We start from the raw sequence: 24,671 nt of genomic DNA on the forward strand, positions 1-24,671 counted from the left end.
GTTTATTGTTTGTGTGCCAAGTTTTGGGCATTTGCCTAAGTACTAACTAGGGTACTTCATTTAAGCTTCCTGGTAACCATGAGATAAGATACTGTTGTTATCCTCATCTTACAGATGAGAAAACTGAGACCGAGTAATTATTGAGTTGAAGTTGCATTTGTTAATTTTTTAAAAATGTGGAACAAAATATGGTGTTTGGTTGGCATAAAGATATATTCAGTAGAATGTTTTTATTTTTAGGCAGACCTTATGTTTCTCTTTTGTGATACACTAGAAGCATGAGTTATAACAAGATGGTAACATAACCACATCTTTCAGCTGGAAACACTGCCCAAGGAAGATCTAATCAAGTTTGCCAAGAAGCAGATGATGCTAATACAGAAAGCTAAATCAAGGTGTACAGGTATTGGGGTTGAAAATATTTACCTTGGCCACAATCTTATTTAATCATGGTTTAAAATCATAGTTTTTTAAAATACTGCATTGGTCTGTTACCTACTACCCCTCCCCCCCCTGTGATTCCTAATACATTTTAGACAATTTGGTAGAATCTGTTATTACTTAACATTCTAACCATATATGTCTGATTTTTTAATTATCCCACATCTCTAAACAGCAGTTACCTTTGGGTTATTAAAATAAAGTCTGGGAGGAAGATTTTAAAAGTTTGTTAAAGTTAAGCATTTTTTCCCTTCATTCAGAAGGATTTTAGATCCTTCTGAGTAAAATGTTTTTTTCTAGAGGAGTCAGTTGAAATGTTAGAGACACAAAGTTATAAGCCCAAAGAGATTTTTTAAAAAAAGGAGTCCTCAAGTTAAGTAATAAAAGATTTCCATTCATGAAAATTTGAAGTATATTTATCTGATAAAGTTGATTGATTCCCTGTTCAGTTTCTTTTGCTGTTTTATTATACATGCTCGAGCTCTTGAATTTTCAATGACTTACAAAATCTTAAGTGCTAAACCTAAAAATAAAGACTGACTTTGTACTAGAAAAGGACAAATTATGTTTTGAGAGGTTGGATCATCTTGTGATAAAGAGAATAATTTATTTGGAAAGATGTCTACACAAGATGTAGACATGTGTTGATGAAATATTTAGATTAACATGCTTAATATGGGGTTAGTTGTTGCTTTAAGATTATACAGTAAGAAGTATTTACAGCTGAAATAATATGATGTCTGGGATAGGCTTCAAAATTATCAGGATGGGTAAGAAAAGCAGGGAAAAAGAACATGAGTACTGGTTGGGAGAAAACAAAATTGGCTATGTAATAATGCTAAAGCATAGGAATGAGTGCAATAGAGATTAATCATACTATTCCCTTTAATTTTCTATTTGTTTGAAGTTTTCCATAATGAAAAGGAAAAGAAAAGGTAATATTATTCTGTGAAGCTAATACTTCCTCAAAGTGTCTGCTTCTTACAAATATTCTTAATTTGTAGGTTTTGGAGGGGGTTTTTTAAATGTATTTAAGAGTTTCTCAGTAATTATTTTCTTCATTTCTGAACTGGAATCATTTACAATTGTTTAGAATTAGAGAAAGAAATTGAAGAACTCAAATCAAAATCTGTTGCTGGAGGAACTGACGATATTACTAAGGTAATGAAACAGTTGTGAATATTGTTTTAATTTATATTTATTTACTTAGAGGAAATGTCTACTGACAAATAGAATTTCCTTGAGAATTGCCAGCCTTCTAGAGGTTATCTGGCTTTCTGTTTCTGCTCTACCACTTCCTTTCTGGCCTTGGTGTTTTTTTTATCTCTCTGATTCACTGTAAAAACAGAGGATTAATGACCTCTAGGTCCCTTTCGTTCTGAAATTATTATTCTCTCTTTCTTCCCACACACTCCTAATTATGGTGGTTTTCTGTCATGCTCTTCCCCACCCCCTTTAGAAAAACTGGCCACACTTAGACCTTTAGTGATTTATAGGTATACTGTATATAATCTAGAGATAGATCCATATCCCAAGACATGACTACTGACCTAGATCTCACAGTTGTATTTCTAGCTGCCTGGGGAAAAAATTCCTCACACATTGTGCTTATCATCTTCTCAAATTCAACACGACCATATCCTCTCACCATGTTTGGGTCAGTGGCACCACTGTTTTTCATGCCTTTTACCATTAGAGTCACTTTAACTTTCCTATGTCCTTTATCCTGTACATGTGTTAGTCACTAGAAACCTATTTGCTTTAAGAGATTACTCCAGCATATCTTTTTCTATCCATTTGTATGGTTGTAAAATATACCATTTCTTACTTAATCTATTATTAGTTTAATAAACATCTAAATGGGGTTTCTTTCTCTTTTTACAGACTCCTGCCAGATCACAAAGTACTGTTTTTATTCCCTGTTCAAAAACCCGAGTTGCTTATTCCTATTTCCATTCCCTTAATGCTAACTAAAATGCTTTTTCATTTCCCCACTTCGCCTAAACTTCCTTAAAGTTTCTTTTGCTTCTCAGAGCTCTGCAATAGTGTCTTTTGCATAATATCCTTTGATTATATTTTATCTTATTTTCTCATTAGGTGGCTCTCAAGTTGTAAGCAGTGGACCACTGAGGGACTCTCAGTTGCTACAAAGGATCTTTAAATCCATATTCATACAACACACTATCATTTTGCTAAAGCAATATATGAAGCTTTAATGAGTGCCATTTCAATTCATAATATACGGTTTCATTTAAGTATTACTGAGTTCACTGTTTTGCTTCTATATTAGGTTATCATATGGTTTTTTATTTTAGACAGAATCTCACTCTGTTGCCCGGGCTAGAGTGCCATGGTGTCAGCCTAGCTCACAGCAACCTCAGCCTCCTGGGCTTGAGCAATCCTTCTGCCTCAGCCTCCTGAGTAGCTGGGACTACAGGCATGTGCCACCATGCCAGGCTAATTTTTTCTATATATTTTTTAAGTTGGCCTATTAATTTCTTTCTATTTTTAGTAGAGACAGGGTCTCGCTCTTGCTCAGGCTGGTTTTGAACTCCTGACCTTGAGCGATCTGCCTGCCTCAGCCTCCCAGAGTGCTAGGATTACAGGTGTGAGCCACTGTGCCCAGCCATTATATGTTTTCTTAATTGTTGACTGCTAATATACAACTATATGTTAATTAAGGAAGAGTGCTGACTCCACCCAGACTGCCTGATTCAGGTTTTTAAATCCTTGCCTTTCTACTGACCAACTATGTGACCTTGACTAAGTTTTTTAATTTCTTTCTCTGACTCAGTTTTTCATCTGTAGAATAGAGATAATTAAACCTACTATTTGTAGGGTTAATGCATTAAATGAGTTAATACATCTACAGCACTTAGAACTGGGTCTGTCTCATAAGTGCTCAATGATTGTTATCTCATTATTATTATCATGTATTATTTCTGGGGAATATTTTTTATACACAATGTATACATACATACATACACATACACTAAAAGGGGGCCTTTATATTTTAAAAAAGAACCACATAGTCCTTTCTGGTTTTTTTTTTTTTTTTTTTTTTTTTTTTTTTTTTTTTTTGCCAGTTAACTCTAAACCAGGGGTCCTCAAACTTTTTAAACAGGGGGCCAGTTCACTGTCCCTCAGACTGTTAAAGGGCCATTGGAGACTGCTGCGCACTGTGGGCCTGGGACGAGTCGGCTGCTAAGCAGGACAGGTAGCGGTGGCAAAAACACCCAGTGGGCTGGATAAATGTCCTCGGTGGGCCACATGTGGCCCACGGGCTGTAGTTTGAGGACGCCTGCTCTAAACCCTTAAAATACTTTTTATAAAATTGTACTTCAGAATAAGAACATCTAAATATCTGCACTGTTTCCTTCTTGTCACCAGTCAATGCATTCTCATTGATAGAGGAGCTCTCTCAAAACTACTAAAGACAAAACTAGAAAATTTCTTCAAGCTAGCAAACTTTACCTTTCAGGTTATTATTATTGTTTTAGTTATATTTGTATATTTTTGTGGGGTACATGTGAAATCTTGTTACATGTGTAGAATGTGTAATGACCAAGTCAGGTTATTTAAGGTATCCATCACCCAAATATTTATCATTTCTATGTGTTGGGTACATTTCAGGTCTCCTAACCATTTAGAAAAGTATAACACATTGTTGTTAACTGTAATCAACTTACTCTACTATCAGACATTAGAACTGATTTCTTCTGTTTAAGTATGTTTGTATACCTTAACCAATCTCTCTTCATACCCTTCTTCCTATACACCCTTCCCAGACTCCGGCATCTATCATTCCACTCTCTACCTTCATGTGATCTACTTTTTTAGCTCCCATATATGAGTGATAACATGTAATACTTTCTGTGCCTGGCTTATTTCATGAATACTATTCATGGCCACACAGTATTCCATTGTGTATACATACCACTTTACTTTATCCATTTATCTGTTAATAGGCACTCAGGTTGGGAGTGCATGTATCCCTTTGATGTATTGATTTCATCTCCTTTGGATAAATACCCAGTAGTGAGATTGTTGGATCATATGGGTAGTTCTCTTTTTAGCTTTTTGAGAAATCTCCATGTTGTTTTCCATAACGGATCTACTAATTTACATTCCCACCAACAGTGTAGGTACACAGTAAGGATGTTCTGTACATCCTTACTAACATCTGTTATTTTTTGCATTTTTAATAGTAGCAACTCTAACTGGAGTAAGATGATATCTCATTGTGGTTTTGATTTGTATATCTCTGATGATTAGTGATGTTCACCGTTTTTTTTCATATATCTGTTGGTCATTTGTATGTCTTCTTTTGAGAAATGTCTATTTATGTCCTTTGACAATTTTTTAAATGGAGTTTCTTTTTTTTTTTTATTTATTTTTTTACTGTTCAGTTGAGTTCCTTATATTTTCTGGGTATTAGTCCCATGTTGAATGAGTAGAAATGGGAAATAATTTTTTTCCCATTTAAGAGGTAGTCTGTTCACTCTGTCAATTGTTTCTTTTGCTGTACAGAAGTTTTTTGGTTGAATATAGTCCCATTTGTCTATTTTTATTTTATAATCCTATTTGTCTATTTTTATTTTTGTTTTTATTTTGTGCTTTTAAGGTCTTAGCTATAAAATTTTTGCCTAGACCAATGCCCTGAGAGTTTTCCCTATGTTTTATTCTAGTAGATTTATAGTTTGGGGTCTTACATTTGTCTTTAATCCATCTGAAGTTGATTTTTGTATCAGGTGAGAGGTAAGGGTCTAGTTTCATTCTTCTGCATATGGTCATCCAGTTTTCCCAGCACTGTTTATTGAAGAGGATGTCCTTTCTCCAATGTATGTTCTTGACAGCTTTTTTGATGATCAATTGGCTATAAATATGTGGATTTATTTCTGAGTTCTCTATTCTGTTCCTTGGTCTATGTGTCTGTTTTTATACCAGTACCATGCTGTTTTGGTTTGTAAAAATGCTAACTGTGATATGCAGAGGTGAGGTGAGAGCCCCAGGCCACTGGCAGCATGGTCAGGTGTAGACAGCAGTGCATTGTGGCCCTGCTACTGAGGAGAGAGGTGTTGCTTTCCCTTGGAGCAGCCATAGGCAGGCAGCTTTACCTGTGTTTCAGGTAAAGCAGACTCAGCAGTCTGCATCCATGGTGATTGCAGGCAGTAGAATTTGTCCTTGGGGTGCATGAGAATGTACAGTTGTCCCTTTGTATGGGGTGGGTGGGATGGCTGCCATCTCAGCCCTGGTTGCAGGACAGGATGCAATCTAGTGGGGTAGAGGTTGTGCTTTCAAAATGGTGCCATGCTGCCTCTGTCCAGCACTCGGGGTTGTAAGACCCAATGTGAGCTCTCTCTTTGGAGCAATGCCTTTGTGTAGTTTCTAGGAAGTTCCCTTTGTTAGTTTTGGTGCCCACAAGGGTCAAGGGACACTCTGTGGCTAGGACTGTAGAAGTCCATGGCAGGAATGCAATCCACTGGAGTCTCTCACTTGCCCATTCTCCACGTTAGGGTGTCTCTTCCAGCTCCTAGCCCCCAGCTAGTCTCTGCTGAGCAGACTGCCTCACTTCCTTCTCTTTTCTTGCTTTAGGTGTTTTCTGTCACTTCTCTGTTGAATTCTAGCATGCTCTCTCTAAAGTTTCATTCCCAACCTGACATGTTTGACTTTTAAATATTAATAAGAAGAATAAGAAACCATTGTGTCCTATCTCAAAATTTGAGGTGCATGGTATTACAGTGAGCTTTTGTGCTGTTTCTAAATGCAAGAGGCAGATGAAAATTACATGTTAAGATACTTGAATTTGTGGTACATGTCACTCTTAATAATTTCTCTTGTAAGTTAAAATCAGATTTGTATTTCCTAAGAAATATTGTCCATTCTGTGCATCTAATCTTTAAGGTTTTTTTTTTCTTTTTATTTTATTTTATTTTATCATATTATGGGGGTACAAATATTGTTAGGGTTACATATATTGCCCCTGCCATGCCTCCCCCCTTCCCTCCCTCCGCCTTACCAAAACGTGTCCTACCCTCAGGTGGCACACGTTGCACCTATTTTATAAGTGTAAATTCTTCTCCTCTTCCCCACTCCCATTTGCTCACCACCTGATAAAAGTTTTTTTTTTTTTTTTTTCCTTTGGGTTACATTGTATATCTTTGCGTTTCCTTTGGAAGGGTTAGAGGTATTCCCTCCCCCCCCATCTTTAAGGTTTTTATAGCTGTTTTCATTTAGCCTCTCTCTATATCTCCTAAAATTAATTATTTAATTTAGGTTTTTCCTACTTACCAATCAGAAGTTTATATTGTAATACTATATATAAAGAGAAACAACTAATTTTAAAATTAAAATTGTTTTAAACAAAGTAATATGCACATGATTTTAAAATAATAGTAAATTCTATATAACTTATGATACCAAATAACTTGTAGAAATTATCTTTGTATTTCTAAATATTCTTATACTGCTATTCCTTGATTTATCAATTTTAGACATTTATTAACTTCATTTTATAGCAGATGAAAATTTAGCTATCTTTCACCACCACTCCCACTTTTCAAATAATCTTTTGTACCTTTTCTTCTGGGCATCTGCCTTCTGAAGCTACACTAATTAGGTCTGGATGTTTTCTAGATCTGCTGCACAAATCTCTTGGATTTGGCATTTTGTGATACTCCTGTGAACTTCTACACTGCTTTCCTATTTTTGTCTCCACTATTTTTTTAACTCATTTTCTGAGTTAAACATCTCATTTTGATAGAGCTCATCTTTCTGTATGTAGCTTCCTAAGAATGGATACATGGAGGCAAATGTTTGTGTTGTCTTGTATTTAAGTGTTCCTTTTTTCTATTCTCATGTTTGAATGATAGCTATTAATATAGAACTTTAAATTTTTCTACATGTTTTGGTTTTGTTTTTTTAAACAACAATTTTTTTTTTGTTAGTAGTATGTATTTCACATTAGAAGTTCAGAGGTAGCAGTTCTCAGGCTGGTACAATCTCCCAGTGATGCCATCAGGATGCAGATTCTCTTGATCCCTGTGCATTCTCATCCTGTTGACCTAGGAAATCAAGAGTTTTAGGTTCTAGCTTCTATACTGTCTATTGAAGCAGTATGCAGGGAAGAAAGTGTTGATTATAGAGGTTGAAGGAGACAGTCTAAAGAGTATGCCACCGAACTTCCTAGAATATTCATCTAGAATTTGTATTTTCATACCAGTTTTCCAGTTTATCTAAGAAACTTCATCAACTTTTAATTTTTACACCATTGTGTTGAAATTTCTATTTCTGTGTTAAATAATTTCAAGGAGGTCATTCTTTTTATCTGAATATTATTTTTTCATCTTATTATTTAAAGATTCAACACATTCTGTTATTTTTCTGAGGAAAAAAATTCATGCTGTCTTCAAGTTCTGCTTCTTTTTGTCTCGTTTCTGTTTCCTTCATGTTTAATTATTTTCATTGCAATCACCTGTGATCCCCAAAAGCTAAGATCTGAAGATAATATACATCTTTCATTGTAGTCTCTACCCGCTTCCTATTCTACCCTTCTAGTTTTCCTCACCCAGGGTAACCATTATCCTAAGTCCCATGTTCATCCTTTTCCTTTCCTTTTATGAAGTCTTATTGCATTTGTAAGTATCATTTTATATTTTTTTATTTTAATTTTTAACTTCATTAAAAGAGTATCATATTGTTTATAATGTATTAGGCCTTTTTTCACTTAATATTTTTCTAAAGCTCATCTATATCATTGCATGTTACTATTACTGCTATAGAATATACCTTTGTATTACTATAACAGTTTATTCACAAACTACACTATTGATGGGTATTACAGGAATATCCAGGTTTATACAATGGAGTACAGTGTTATGAACTTTCTTGTATGGATCTCCTTTATAAATACGCAAAGGATTCTCATAAATGGGTGGTAAATGGGTGGAATTATTGCATTAAAAGTTACATGAAGGTTCAGCTTACATGTAACATGAAGTTACATGAAGGAGAAAATGTCAAACCACTTTATAAAGCATTTGAATTAACTTACACTTCCACCAGCAATGTGCAAGGGATCCTATGGATCTGTGTTTCTTCTAGCACTAGATAATTATACATTTTCATTTTTGCCAGTCAAATGTGTATAAAATAGGTCACCGTGGTCTTGATTGAAATTGCTCTTTCTTTGTCCAACAATCATTTTCTCAATGAGCTGGTGAGGCACTTATTGGTTTGTAGAATTTATACATATATATATTTATATATGTATCTTTATATATATTTTTGGTTGTGTGTGGTGGACATCTTTACTAAGAATTTTAAAGCTTTTTTAAAATTTTTAAATTTTAAAATTGTTAAAGCTTTTTTAAAATTTTTAAATTTAAAAAATTTTTAAAGTTTTTGACATTTAAGTCTTTAATCCATTTGGAGTTGATTTCTTTTTCATATAGTATATAGGTTTTTTAAAATATCAATAACTTATTTTTCAACCTTAATTATTGAATAGTCTTTTTCCACTGATCTAATATTATAGTTCAAAACATGCTTGAGTCTGTTTCTGAATTCTTTTTTTTTTCTATTCTACTGGTTATTTTGTCTAACCTTTTGCCATTACTATATTGTCTTCATTTTTCGATAGCTTTATAGTAAATTCTGATATCTGGGAGAGTAAGTCCTCTCTCTGTTCTCTTGTTCAAAAGTATCCTGGGTATACTTGGTCTTTTACTTTCCCATATATATTTAGAATCATGTTGTCAAATTCCATGAAAAATCTCATTGCAATTGATTGGAATTAGATGGAATCTGTGAAGTTTTATAATTTTTCCTGTGGAAGGCCTTTACACATCTTTAGGTAAAGTTATTTCTAGACTCTTGGTATTCTTTGATACTGTTGTGAATGGTGTCTTCTTTTTACTTATGTTTTCTAATTGTTTGCTACTAATATCCAAAATGGAACTGACTTTGTGTATTCATCATATATCTAGTTACTTTGTGAAACTCTTAGTTGTTTCTAATTACCTATAGATTCTTCTAGATTTTTTTTGTATAAAGGTCATATCATCTGCAGACAAAAATTATTTCTGTTTTAATCTTTATGCCTCATGTCTTTTTTTAAGCTTTATTTCACTGGGTAGGATCTTTAGTACAATGTTAATTAGAAATAGTGTTAGTGGACTGTTTTATTTAGGATTTTTGCATCTAGATTTGTGGTAAAAATGGGTCTTTGATTTTTCCTTTCTGTAAAGTACTTGGCTATTGGTTTCAAGTTATGCAGATTTTGTAGAATAACTGGGGAATTATTCTTGATTTTTGTTTTGTCTGAATGAGTTTGTATGAAATTGGAATGATATGTTCTTGAACATTTGCTAGAACTCACCTTAAAACCATCTATTCCTCTTGTTTTGTTTTTTTTTTAATACTAAATTTTTTATTTCAGCGTATTATGGGGATATAAATGTTAAAGTTACGTATATTGCCCATTCCCCCCTCCCCTCTGGAGTCAGAGCTTCAAGCATGACCATCCCCCAAACATTGCACATCTCATTCTTTGTGTTCGTATATACCCATTCCCTCCTCCCCCCTCCCACCTGCCTGATACCTGATAACTGTTCACTTAGGTGTTGTCCACTTAGGTGTTGATCCAAATACCAATTTGCTGGTGAGTACATGTGGTGCTTATTTTTCCATTCTTGAGATACTTCACTTAGTAGAATGGGTTCCAGCTCTATCCAGGAAAATACAAGAGGTGCTATATCACCATTGTTTCTTAAAGCTTATTCCTCTTGTTTTCTTTGGTGGACAATTTCTACTTGCTGGTTTGATTTTTAGTAGTTTAGTATTATGTACTTTAATTTTTTTATTGAATCAGTAAAGGTATATTTTTCTAGGAATTTTTACCCATTTCATTTCAGTTTTCAATATTATTGACAAATAATTGTTCATAGTATTCTCTTTAACTTTGTAATCTATGACTTATATGTAGATGTGTTTCCTTTTTAGTTGTATTGTTTGTGACTTCTGTCTTTTGATCAGTTTTACTAGAGCGTATCTATTTTTTTTTTTTTTTTGGCTAGATCAAACAGAAGAAAGAGCGTATCTATTTTGTTAGCTTTTTTCAAAGAATTGACTTTTGGCTTTTTAATCTTTTTCCCATCTCATTAACTTCCCTCTTCCGCTTCATTTCCACAGAGAATAAACCTGTCACTGAGGGAGGACAGACATGGGTTATTTCCTGTCTGTTCTTTTGACTACTTCCTATTCAAATTGTTGACCAATCTCCAGTTTTTGAGCCCCACACATTACACCACATTACACCTTCATTGAAAATATCTGGTACCTCCAATTCCTAAGCATTTCCTTTCTGAAGGGTATTTACCACCTCCTCATATGTGTTTTCCCTGTGTAGGCCCTTAGGTTATAGCCTTCTTCCTCTTTCTGATTCAGTTACTTCTCCTCCTTCACTTTCAGTTTTCTAAAAATGTGTTGAAATTTCTCCTATTCTCATTTTTTTTCCCTTTTCTCTTTGTTCTTATGTTTATGCCTTTTTAAATCTTTTATTCTTGATTTAACATGGTTTGGAAAAGGTCAGGAGATAATTATGCTTATGGTCAATCCATTATTTTTGACCTCAGGCAAACAAATCATCCTATTCCAAAACAGGCATTGACTGACCGTCTAGATGCTATTCTTCTGGAAAAAGCAGAGACTGAGCAGCAATGTCTTTCTCTGAAGAAGGAAAATATTAAAATGAAGCAAGAAGTTGAGGTAAGGCAGCATTTTAATGTTCTTTCTATTTTTACTAACTTGTATAGTATAGTCATGAATTTTAGAGCTAAGAAAGAACTTAAAAAAGCATCTAATTGGATTTTAGCTTTTTATGGACAAAGATACAGTGATTAAGAATTAAAAATATCTACTTCCACTTCCACTTAAAAAAAAAAAAAAAAAAAGAATTAAAAATAAAAGTAATTGAAATCACCCAACTATACAGAGATAGAAGTAACATTTATTTGTTGCATTGTTAATCTTCCTTTGGCTATAATGTCATTCTTTAAGAAAAATGAAAAAAGTAAGTTGATTTTCACGTATGACTCCAAATACTATTATATATTTTAGTTCTAGGATATTCAGAAGCATGTTTCTATTTTGTTGCCTATTATGTGTGGGCTAATTTGAGTGGTAGATTTAGTATTGCTGATATATAGTCATACTTAAGGTAGGCAGAGCCTAAACAGAATTTTGGAATCTGGGTATTATATTTCTATAGGTACATTTCTGCTCATTTACTTTGCTCTGTAGTTAGCCTGTGGCTAATTATTTTTTCTGAGGGCAGGGGTTTCTTTTGTCTTACTGAAAGAATTTATTTGTGCTTATTTTTATGATAGGATTCTATAACTAAGATGGAAGATATGCAAAAGGAGTTTGAACAATCTCATGGAAACTATGTGAAAGAAATTGAAAATTTGAAAAATGAATTAATGACAGTACATTCCAAACACAATGAAGATAAAGCTAGCTTACAAAAGGAACTGGAAGAAGCACTCAATAAACAATTTGAGCTTTCAGAACAACTGAAATTTCAGAGTGACTCTAAAGGTGATCTTAAAAAACTACAAGAAGAGATTCAGAAAATTAGGCCAGCCTTTGAAGAGGAAATTTTATATCTACAAAAGCAATTAGAAGCTACCACTGATGAAAAGAAGCAAACAATTACTCATCTCCAAAATGTCATTGAGGCTAATTCTCAGCATTATCAGAAAGATATTAATAGTTTACAGGAAGAGCTTTCCCAGTTGAAAGCTACGCACCAAGAAGAGGTGAAAGAATTGATGTGCCAAATTGAAGCATCAGCTAAAGAACATGAAGCAGAAATAAACAAATTAAACCAGATAAAAGAGAATTTAGTAAAACAGTGTGAGGCAAGTGAGAAGAACATCCAGGAGAAATATGAATGTGAATTAGAAAACTTAAGGAAAGCCACCTCAAATGAAAACCAAGACAGTCAGATGTGTTCTATGCTTTTACAAGAAGATACTTCTGTAGAACAAGTAGTAAGTGAAAAAGTCAAACACCTAGAAGATGCTTTGAAAGAACTGGAATCGCAACATAGTATCTTAAAAGATGAGGTAACTTATATGAATAATCTTAAATTAAAACTTGAAATGGATGCTCAACATATAAAGGATGAGTTTTTTCACGAACGGGAAGACCTGGAGTTTAAAATTAATGAACTATTACTAGCTAAAGAAGAACAGAGCTGTATAATTGAAAAATTAAAATCTGAGTTAGAAGATTTAAATAAACAATTTTGCTGTACTGTAGAACAGCATAACAAAGAAGTACAGAGTCTTAAGGAACAACATCAAAAAGAAATATCAGAACTAAATGAGACATTTTTGTCAGGTTCAGAAAAAGAAAAGTTAACGTTAATGTTTGAAATACAGGGTCTGAAGGAACAATGTGAAAACCTACAACAAGAAAAGCAAGAAGCAATTCTAAATTATGAGAGTTTGAGAGAGATTATGGAAATTTTACAGACAGAACTAGGGGAATCTGCTGGAAAAATAAGTCAAGAGTTGGAATCAATGAAGCAACAGCAAGCCTCTGATGTTCATGAGCTTCAGCAGAAGCTCAGAACTGCTTTTACTGAAAAAGATGCTCTTCTTGAAACTGTGAATCGTCTCCAGAGAGAAAATGAAAAGTTATTATCTCAACAAGAATTAGTACCAGAATTTGAAAATACTATAAAGAACCTTCGAGAAAAGAATGAAGTATACTTACTTAGTCTCAGTCAAAGAGACAACATGTTACAAGAATTAGAAGCAAAAGTAAGTTCTCTTACTGAGGAAAAAGATGATTTCTTAAATAAACTAAAAAATTCTCATGAAGAAATGAATAATCTCTGTAAAAAACGTGAAGGGGAAGAAAGGTTAGTTATAGAACTTAAGGAGAAAGTGGAACAAACTGCCCAGTACAACAATAAACTAGAACAAAAGGTAAATGAATTAACAGAAGGACTAGAAGAGACTTTAAAAGAAAAGGATCAAAGTGACCAAAAACTAGAAAAACTTATGGTTCAAATGAAAACTCTTTCTGAAGACCAAGAAGCATTGTCATCTGAAGTGAAATCTCTTTATGAGGAAAATAATAGATTAAGTTCAGAGAAGAACCAGTTGAATAGGGATTTGGAAGTTCTTCTGTCTCAAAAAGAAGGAGATGTTATCCTTAAAGAACATATTATTGAATTAGAAAAGAAACTTCAGTTAACTGTTGAAAAGCGAGATAATTTAAACAAACTGTTTGAAAATGAGCAAGTTCAGAAGTTATTTGTCAAAACTCAGTTGTATGGTTTTCTTAAACAAATGGGGTCAAAAGTTTCAGAAGAAACTGAAGAACAAGATGTTGTAAATGTCCTACATGCTGTAGGTGAATCTTTAGCAAAAATAAATGAGGAAAAACACAATTTAGTTTTTCAATATGACAAAAGGGTATCTGAGTTAGAAAAAGAGATTAAGTGCCTTCAAGAAGAGAGTGTAGTTCATTGTGAAGAACTTAGGTCTTTACTAAGAGACCATGAGCAAGAAAAAGTTCTCTTAAGAAAAGAGTTAGAAGAAATCCAATCAGAAAAAGAGGCCCTACAGTTTGACCTTCTAGAAATGAAGAATGCTAATGAAAAAACAAGGCTTGAAAATCGGAATCTTTTAATTCAAGTTGAAGAAGTATCTCAAACGTTATGTAGTAAAAATGAAATCCATAATGAAGAAGAAAAATGTTTTAAAAAGGAACATGAAAACCTAAAGCCATTACTAGAACAAAAAGAATCTGAGTTGCAAGATTTGAGAGCAGAGTTGAGATCTTTAAAGGTACTACTAATTTGATTTTTTTTCAAATACATTCTTAGTTCTAGTCATAGACTAGAATATATATGTTAACATTTTTACACATCAGTGTCAGAAGAGCATTTAAGCTCAAATGATAAATTTCTCAAAGTGTACTAAACATTTTCATGTTGTATATCCTGCTTATTATATTGATCATTTTATCTTGAACTTAAATAAGATTAAATGATTTATTTGGGGTTTAAATGTCTTGGTCAAAAGTATATTAGTCACTAGCAAAAACTACAACTAAACATGAAAAATTTGAGTTTCAATTCTTTTTTTTTTTTTTTTTGAGACAGAGTCTCGCTTTCTTGCCTGGGCTAGAGTGAGTGCCATGGCGTCAGCCTAGCTCACAGCAACCTCAAACTCCTGGGCTCAAGCGATCCTCTTGCCTCAGCCTCCCGAGTAGCTGGGACTACAGGCACAAGCCACCATGCCCGGCTGATTTATATATATATATATTAGTTGGCCAATTAATTTCTTTCTATTTTTATGGTAGAGACGGGGTCTCGCTCAGGCTGGTTTTGAACTCCTGACCTTGAGCAATCCGCCCGCCTCGGCCTCCCAGAGTGCTAGGATTACAGGCGTGAGCCACCGCGCCCGGCCTTGAGTTTCAATTCTTGTATGATATACATAGTATTAATATCTTTCTTAAAGAACGCAGTTAAGCAAAAAGGTGGGCTATAGTGGTATTTTCTTTGGCTAAAATTTTAGGATTTTTCTCAAAAAGTCATGTTTTGAAACTATGATAAACTATAATCATTTAACCTTTTCCTTGTTAGGTATGTATTCGATGTGTGTCAGGTTGTTCATCTTGGCCTTGGGTACTGTTTTTTTAATAGTAAATGCCATATGCCTGATAAGATCAGTATTACCTGGTCTATCAAAGGAAGAAAAAAAACTGTTGTCCAAATTACTTTTTGTAGAAATTCTTTTTGCTAATGATTTTCTCATGCTTAACATGATGGCTAGTTCATCATGGGAAATGAATTGTTTTTGGTCTTTGTTTTGTTTTTTGTTTTTTTCCCCTATAAAATTTAGGATTCCTTAGGGAAATCACCTTCTGTAGAAAGTGATCAACTGTCTTCAGTAAAAGAGCTGGAAGAAAAAATAGGTAACTATGGTTTTACAATTAATCTTTTCACAGTTAATTAGAGAAAGTCTTGTTTGTGTTAGAGTAGATTGAGAACTATAGTAGCCAATTGATGAGTTGTTAAAAACACAGTAAACTGTAGCTATCTTTTCCTGGTGCTCCATTCTTGCCCCTCTGCCATCTGTTTGCCTTCTCTTTCAAAAGCTTCACTTTCTATTGTTTGATCTAAACAAAAGACTAGTGCATTTCCATTTATAAATGGTTCCCTGATTGGTTTTGGACTTTTCATTCATTTAGTAAACTTTATTTGAATACCCAACTATTATAGACACTGAATAAGGTACAGACCATGTGTTCAGAGAGCTCACTGCCAGAAGGGGCTGTAATTACAGTAGCTTGAGGTGTTGGAGTGCTGATAGCACAGGAAATTACCTCTTTTGAGTTAGGAAAAACATCACAAAATAGGATTTTCAGTTGGATCTTGAAGAATGAGAAATTTGACACAAGAAAAAAGGTATTTTATCAGGAAAGAACAGTGGGTGCTTATATGTTGACAAGTCTAACATCAAAGAGCATACCAGGGAAGTGCAGAGAGGAAGAAGCGTGATCATAAATGCACAAATGTGATTAATACGCAGAGGAGTTAGGAATTTATCTTATCCATTTGTTCCTCATAGTAATATTATGAAGTAGCTCTTTTATTCCTGTTTAGAAATGAGGAAATGAAAAAAAAAAAAGAAAAATGAGGAAATGAAGATGTAGAAGTGTTAGGTAATGTGCTGATGATTACTCAATTTGATGCTCAATTATTTTGGAATAGTGGGAGAGTTGAAGAGTTTAGAATGTGCCAGTGTTCTATTAATATAATGGGTGATTGGGGCAGATTGGGGTGCTCAGTTTTAGACAAATTAAGTTTAAATACCAATCCAAATGGAGATGTCATATAGAATTCTGTGCAAATCTGGAGTTAAGAAGAGAGCTGGGCTAGAGATAAAAAATTTGTAGTTAAGTAGGGAGCATTAAAAGCCAGGAAATTGAAATCACCAAGGGAGTATTAAAAAAAAGATGAGTACCAGAAACAGTTCTCAATCATTTAAAGATGGAGAAAATAGAAACAGCAGAGGAGATTGAGAAGTGAGGGAGGAAAACCTGGGAGCATAAAATGTCTTGAACGGTAAGTCAAGTGAAATGCAAATAAAAGAAGGAAAAAACATTTAACCAAGGCTAAAGTTGCTGATGTGTCAAGTAAGGTGAGTACTGAGAACTAACCATCAGTATAAGCAACATAGAAGTTAGTTACCGTGATATGCGGGAGCCAGAGCTTGATTGCAGAGGATTCTAGAAAAAAATGAGGGAAAAAAAATTTGAGAGCATGTACAGACAACTTTTTCAAGGGGTTTTGCTATAAAAAAAGAAGAGATGGGACAACATCTAGAGGAGCAATATAGTTTGTTTATTTTTTTAATAGAGAAAATAACAGTATGTTTGAGTTCTTAATCTGTCTGATCATGATCTCTCCCCTACCCTTTTTCACTGCTTTTACTATTTGTTCCTGACCTTAATTTCTTGATGATATTTTTCTTGTTGCATGTTTGTTGGGAAAAAATCCACTAGAGAGGGGGGAATTGCAGCAAAGGGGGGAGAATTGCTGCTCTGATACCTGAGTAGGTGAGGAGATACGGAATGAAATGCAGAAGTGGAACAGGTGGCCTTTGCTACTCACACAGACACCGTGGCAGCCACAGGGAAGGTACAGTTGTGGGTAAATTAATAGGCAGGTACAGAAATTCATATTATAACTGAAGTTAAGCAAAGATAGCAAGAAGTAAAGTCCTAAACACTGGAGTTCAAATAGGGGAGGTGGCTAAAGAGGTTAAGGGAGAGATGAAGATTGGATAGGTAAAACATATTATAGATTTAATCATAAAAATCAGACCCACCAACCAAGAAAAGGAGTATGCCTGTGGAGCACAAATGTTCATCTGCATCTCATCTGCTCTACTTGATCTGATTTTCAAACTGTCACCTAAAGTCCTAGCATACCTGCATTTCCAGGAAATTTAATGTTAAAGGTGTCCTAAAAGCCTCCTTAATTCCTAGAAATTTATGAAATGGCTAGAAACAGTAGACTATTTTGGAGGATTAAAGAAAATGGAAAGAGGCAGGAGAATCACTTGAGCCAAGGAGTTCAAGGCTATGAAGAGCTATGATTGTGTCATTGTACACCAGCCTAGGCAACAGTGAAACCCTGTCTCTATCCTTGCAATATCTTCATCAACAGCTGCCCTCAGAGTATTAAACCCTCTTTGCTGCATTGCCAGAGAAGAGATACTAGTTCCTGCTCTTATTGCCCCTAAGCAAAAAAGAGTAGCCAGGGTTATGGCTGTGAAGGGCTCTCTTTTTCTTTCAAAAATTAGGTTGGTGACTCTTCGCCCTACTGTGCCCTCATATATTGTCTCTTCAGTGTGGTATATTATTTTTAGGAACACTAACACCATTATACAGTAATCTTTATACCCATGTAAGGTTATGGGGTTGGTGGGGGTTCGGGGCGGTAAGTACAGCTGTAGGTCTCCATCCCAAAAACATTAAACCCACAACAACCAACCCCCACCGCGACCCGTCCATGTTTGTCACCCAGTTCAATCCTTAGATGCCACAACCCCAGTCCAAGTCTGTGTCAGCAGTCCTGGGCTGTCGCCGCCACGCGGGTCAGTCTGGTCTTCAGAGGATTCTTCGGGTCTGCAGTCGCTTTCCACTGGTCCTGGCACCGCTCCTGGTCTTTTTATTAGCAAGTCTCACGTGGGAGTGGTGTATCCAGGTCACTATTCTATCGACCTTAAGAGCAGTGGGGGTAACAAGAATAATCTGATAAGGGCCCTTCCACCTCGGCTTGAGGGTTCTGCTGTTATGCCGTTTCACCCACAGCCAGTCCCCCGGCTGGTGTGGGTGAAACGGGTGTCCAGCACCCTCCTCCTCAGGCCGGTAGATAGCACAGAGGTTCGGCCATACTTGACTGTGGACACGTTGCAGAGCCTGCACCGCTTGTAACACTTCTTTGGGATGTCCCGGAAGAGCCTCAGGGCTCATCCTAGGAACTACAGGAGGGGGTGTGCCATACATGATTTCAAAAGGGGTTAAACCCAAGTGATAAGGGGTGTTCTGGGCTCAGAACAGGGCAAAGGGAAGGAGGGTCACCTGTCTCCTCCAGTCTCCAGGGCCAATTTAGTCAGGGTCTCCTTTATTGTTCTATTCATTCACTCTACCTGCCCAGAGCTCTGGGGGTTATATGCACAATGTAATTTCCAATCTATCCCCATAGCCTAGGCCAGCCCTTGACTAACCTGACTGACAAACGCAGGTCCATTATCTGATCCTATCCCTTCCGACAGTCCATACCTGGGGACTATTTTTTCTAATATTTTCTTAGCTACTGTCAAAGCTGTTTCTCCTTTCGTAGGGAAGGCTTCTACCCATCTGGAAAACGTATCTACCATGACCAGTAAATATCGGTACTCGTATTTTCCAGGCTTGACCTCTGTGAGAATCTACTTCCCAAAATAGTCCTGGCTGCCTCCTCCTTTCCCTCCTACCTGCGTGGGTCCCTCTGGTCCTCCTTGGCTGCATAACCTGACAGGCTCGGCAGCTTCTCAGGATGTCATCTGCAACCCGTCCTTGTGACTTGAACCTGAGTTGAGCAGTGTCCAGCAGTTGCAGCATCTTTCTCTTCCCCAGATGCGTGGTCTGGTGTAGGTGCTCCAACAGGTGGCGTCCTAAGGTCTCTGGTACTATTAGGCGATGCCCTTCGTCCCGAAACCAGCTATCCTCGCCATGTGTCGCATCCTGCTGCTTATTTTAATTTCAAGTTGCCAATTTTGTATTCCAGAATAAAAATCAATTTCTAGTGCTAAAATAAGTAATTTGAATATTTTCCCTTTTTTCCTTTTGTGTTTTATATATAATCCTTTCATTTTCTATTTTTAGGAAATCTGGAAAAAGAATGCAAAGAGAAGGAGGAGAAAATAAATAAGATAAAATTAGTTGCCGTGAAGGCAAAGAAAGAACTAGATTCCAGCAGAAAGGAGGTGAGCTGACTTAAAAATTCAAGATTCAGGAATCTCATATTTTAGGAGACCAGGAGTTTTCTATTCCTGAAAAACTCTTAACTTTACTGTGTATTTGAAATAGGTCCAGACTGTACGGGAAGAACTTGAATCTGTTCGGTCAGAAAAGGACCAGTTGTCTGCTTCTATGAGAGAGCTCATTCAAGGAGCAGAAAGCTATAAGGTAAAAATAATCATTTTAATAACAAGTTGTGTTCACAACTGTTCAATCAAGGAATGTACAGGAAATGTAAAAGTCTTATCCATAAAATAACTAGGATTTTTTTCTTTTAGTAAATCTTTATTTTTGTCTATTTTTTTGTACAACGTAGTAGAGTCTTAATATGAAGATTTTAAAGTAGTTAAGCTTTAAATAGTGCCATTTAGCTATTTTTTTTTTTTTTGAGACAGAGTCTCGCTTTCTTGCCTAGGCTAGAGTGAGTGCCATGGCGTCAGCCTAGCTCACAGCAACCTCAAACTCCTGGGCTCAAGCAATCCTCCTGCCTCAGCCTCCCGAGTAGCTGGGACTACAGGCACGAGCCACCATGCCCGGCTGATTTTTATATTATATATATTAGTTGGCCAATTAATTTCTTTCTATTTTTATGGTAGAGACGGGGTCTCGCTCAGGCTGGTTTTGAACTCCTGACCTTGAGCAATCCGCCCGCCTCGGCCTCCCAGAGTGCTAGGATTACAGGCGTGAGCCACCGCGCCCGGCCTCATTTAGCTATTTTTTTAAGTAAAATTCTATTTGGGGATTTCCTAATAAAATCACTAACAAAGATGGCTATTATTATCGTAATTATTTAATATCAATCTGGCCAAGTGGATAAACGTGAAACTTAAACAAACGGTCTCTCAGGAAGGTGAAAGCATTGTTATTTGGAGGCAATATGTTTGTCTACCTTAATAACATAAGGATTTATTAAAAATATAAGAATTAAAAGTACAACAAAGTCACTAAATGTAAGATAAATATCATTACATTTCTTCATGTATTTATTCATTCGGTGGATATTTATATGGTAAACTAAGTTCTAAATACTGGGGTAGATGGTGGTCAACCAAATAGACTAAATTCTTGTCCATATAGGACTTAAATTCCAGCGGCAATAACAGGCAAACAGACAAAAGTACAAGATGCACACTTGTAGAAAAGCAAGGTGGATAGGGAGAAGAGAGTGAGCAGTAATCAAGTGGAATTTAATGAAAAGAAGAAAATCCCATAGTCATATAGGATGACTGAATATTATTAGTTGAACTATTAGATCCCAGATTGGTTTTAAATTCTAAAACAATTTAATTTAAAATTCTAGGGTTTTTTTTTTGGTAGAATCTCGACAATTCTAAGTTTTAAATGGAAAATAAACTAGCAAGAATAGCTAAGATTTTGAAAATGAAAAGAGCAAAGTGTTATGTTGCTGACTAGACACTAAAATTTATTACAGAGCTACAGTAACATAGAATTCTAATGCAAGAAATGGACAGATTAATATAGCAGAAGAGATAGATACTTCTACATAACAACAGACACTTATATGCCAGGCTGTCTTCTGAGCACTTTATATCTCACTATACTTAATTCTCAAAACAACCTGAGGAAGTATGTTAGCATCACAACTTTACAGTTGAGGAATCTGAAGCACAAAGAGGTTAAGGATTAAGGTCACAGACTCAAAGTTTTTAAGAGACTTTAAGATCACAGAACAAAGAAGAGCAGAGCAGATTTGAATTCAGGCTGTCGCCAGTTCCAGATCTGTTTTTTCATCAACTGTAATAATACTATGTCAGTAAAATTTGGAAAGGGAAACCAATGAAGAAACAATTAGAAATTCTTTCTCAGGAATTAGTCAGGTTTTTATTTTACTCTGCACACCAAAATGAATTCTGTATGGATTAAAAAATCTTGTAAAGAATGTTTAAAACCTAGAATAAAATACTTGATGCTCTAACTGACTTCTGGATACAAAAGACTTTTCCAAACTTAAAAGCAATTTAAGTAATTACAGAGGAAAAGATTTATATAATAGCTTGAACTTTATGAAATTGGTATAGTTGATCTACCTCTAGCAGAAATTAGTAAATCAGATTATAGGATCTCTTAAAATGTAAGAAGCAAGCTACTAATGTCACTTGCTCTAAAAGACAAAGGAAGCCCATGTATACATTTTTTTCATTTTTTTTTTTTTTTTGAGACAGTGTCTCGCTTTGTTACCCGGGCTAGAGGGAGTGCCATGGAGTCAGCCTAGCTCACAGCAACCTCAAACTCCTGGGTTCAAGTGATACTCCTGCCTTAGTCTCCCAAATATCTGGGACTACAGGCATGAACCACCATGCCCGACTAATTTTTTGTTTCTATTTTTAGTTGACTGGCTAATTGTTTTTTTCTACTTTTAGTAGAGACGGGGTCTCACTCTTGCTCAGGCTGGTCTCCAACTCCTGACTTCAAGCAATCTTCCCACCTCGGCCTCCCAGAATGCTAGGATTACAGGCATAAGCAACTGTGCCTGGCCACCATGTATAAATTTTAAAGAAGTGTTTTTTAAAAATGAATTTATAAGATTTCTCTGTATGTTCAGCATATTAATTCTTTATCATATTTTCATGTAAATTTAAATTTACATTTTCATATTTTCATTGCCATATTTTCATATGAAACTTACAAATGCAATATGACAAAGGATTTAAGGTAGAGTTAGAGGTCCTGATATGTTTAAGAATGTTGATCACTTTTTTAAAAAATATATGGCCAGGCGCGGTGGCTCACGCCTATAATCCTAGCTCTCTGGGAGGCCGAGGCGGGCGGATCGCTCGAGGTCAGGAGTTCGAAACCAGCCTGAGCAAGAGTGAGACCCCGTCTCTACTATAAATAGAAAGAAATTAATTGGCCAACTAATATATATAGAAAAAATTAGCCGGGCATGGTGGCTCATGCCTGTAGTCCCAGCTACTTGGGAGGCTGAGGCAGGAGGATTGCTTGAGCCCAGGAGTTTGAGGTTGCTGTGAGCTAGGCTGACGCCACGGCACTCACTCTAGCCTAGGCAACAAAGCAAGACTCTGTCTCAAAAAAAAAAAAAAAAAAATATATATATATATATATATATATATATATATGTAACTAAACTCTATTAGGTTCCTCAGGGAGCTTATTTACAAAGATATTGAGTAATTTTGTAATTTACTTATTTTGTTAAATCGTTTCTTTTTTCATTGTTTATATCATTTATAAAAATTTTTATCAGTTTATTAAAAGATCTGAACACACAAGAGTCGTTAGAGACAATAATTTGTAATTTTATTCAGATGTTTAGAAGCATCTATCCTGCAAAACATCAAGGAAAGTAGACCATTGCATTCATAACATTCATTTTTGTTCCAAGACTCTCCTTAGGAATAATATGTGATTAAAGTCAGAATTTCCTGTAGGGAGCCATTATTTACTAGATCAGCCTTGGCATAACAATTCAATTTTACAGCTATTGACAACTATTAGAACCATAATGAGCAAAAATGAAGAAGGCTAGATAGAGTATAAGATAATAGAGATCTCTGATCTTTAGAAGAGTCCACTACACAAATACAAAACAAGCATAAAATCTTCTCTCTATGGAAAAGGAAAGATACTAATGATTTCTCAACCCTGTATTCATGTGTACCAGAAAGTCACAGAATCCTCAGACAAATAAACATGGACAAATGAAAATATAAGCCAGGTTCTAGATTGCCAGTTCCTGTGTTCTGCTACTCAAGTCACTAAATGGGCAAACCATAAAGTTGATTCTAGCACTCAGCTCCCAGCTGAATCAATTAACAGACAGTATATAAATCAGAATTAGATACAGGCTGCGCACAGCGGCTCATGTCTATAATCCCAGCACTTTGGGAGGCTAAGGCAGGATTGAGGCCAGGAGTTCAAGGCCAGCCTGGGCAACATAACAAGACCCTGTCTCTCCCCCCAAAATGTGAAAATTATCTGTTCATGGTGGTGCATGCCTGTAGTCCCAGCCACTCAGAAGGCTGAGTCAGGAGAATCACTTGAGCCCAGGAGTTTCAGGTTACAGTGAGCTATGATCATGCTGCTGTACTTTAGCCTGGGTGACAGGAGACCCATCTCTTTAAAAAAGAAAAGAAAAAAAACAAAATTACATCGACCAAGAATCAGATTTGGCAAGCAAGATCCAGAAAGAATGTAAATGCTACACTAGACCACCGGAGAAGCCTAGGAAAGGTAAGCCAAAGACTCTATGGATCCAGGTCAAATATGGATATACTAGAAAATGATAAGCAGTTGGATGTGGAAAAAGAATGTGCTAATAGTTTTGAGCATCACATTGAAGACCTTACAAGACAATTAAGAAATTTGACTTTTCAGATAATTTAAAATTGAGATAAAGTCTACTTCCAGGCTTTACAGTCCTTGGTTCATGCAGTTTCTTGTGTTTACATGTAGCATCTCAGTTGAACTCCCATCTCTAAAAAAAAATTTAAATAAGTAAACTTTCTAAGAAAACACAAACGTTTTGCTAGTTATTTTGCATGCATGTTCATTTATGAGAAGGAGAACAGTTAGATGTCCAGGAACAAAGACACAAAAACAGGATTTATAAGGGAGAAGGGAGAAAAAAAAACTGTAGGCAGCCTGGAAACAGTGAATCTCTTTTACATAGTTGGAGGGGGGGTAACCTAATTAGCTAGTGTATAGCAAAATTCTGAGCATTCTGTCCTTGAGTAGACCAGCAAGGAAAATCAGAGAGAAAAATTCAGTTCGTTTTGGATTCTTCAGAAAATATTGAAAGTTTTGCTGCAAGTGTGAGAGACTAAATTTATGTATTATCTTCCAGCATTCTTCCATTAGCACCTCCATCTTATGTTAGACCAGGCCTAGAACATTTGCCTCATCAGAATTCTTCAGGTGGTGTTAATAGGTGTCCAGATTAAGCTTTTTATTCTCTCCCTTTAAATTTTGTTTGCATTTTAGAAGTTCATTTTTGTTGATAAGTAGAATATCTAACCTTGGGGATATTATATTATATTATATTATAAATATATATGTAAATTTTTTCCTCTTTAATATATTACTCCCACCCCCCAATACCAAAAATCATCTGAATTGTACTAATTTTATTATCTAATGTCAATTAGGTATTCTAT

At 35.5% G+C, this 24,671-nt stretch overlaps 1 protein-coding gene across 2 annotated transcripts in view; it reads left to right on the forward strand.

Moving 5' to 3' along the window:
* The window catches only part of GCC2 (GRIP and coiled-coil domain containing 2), a 51,246-nt gene that overhangs the window by 1,034 nt on the left and 25,541 nt on the right, over positions 1 to 24,671 (forward strand). The window contains exons 3-9 of one of the 2 annotated variants that reach the window (XM_012737630.2): positions 319 to 403; positions 1,535 to 1,602; positions 11,104 to 11,208; positions 11,829 to 14,306; positions 15,366 to 15,438; positions 19,402 to 19,502; positions 19,606 to 19,704. In XM_012737630.2, coding sequence (XP_012593084.2) covers positions 319 to 403; positions 1,535 to 1,602; positions 11,104 to 11,208; positions 11,829 to 14,306; positions 15,366 to 15,438; positions 19,402 to 19,502; positions 19,606 to 19,704 — 3,009 coding nt within the window. Of the gene's footprint in view, positions 1 to 240; positions 404 to 1,534; positions 1,603 to 11,103; positions 11,209 to 11,828; positions 14,307 to 15,365; positions 15,439 to 19,401; positions 19,503 to 19,605; positions 19,705 to 24,671 lie in introns of both variants that reach the window. The other variant, XM_076001072.1, reaches the window with a different exon arrangement.

This window comes from Microcebus murinus, chromosome 3, assembly GCF_040939455.1.
Source record: "Microcebus murinus isolate Inina chromosome 3, M.murinus_Inina_mat1.0, whole genome shotgun sequence".
In the NCBI taxonomy this organism is placed as follows: Eukaryota; Metazoa; Chordata; class Mammalia; order Primates; family Cheirogaleidae; genus Microcebus; species Microcebus murinus.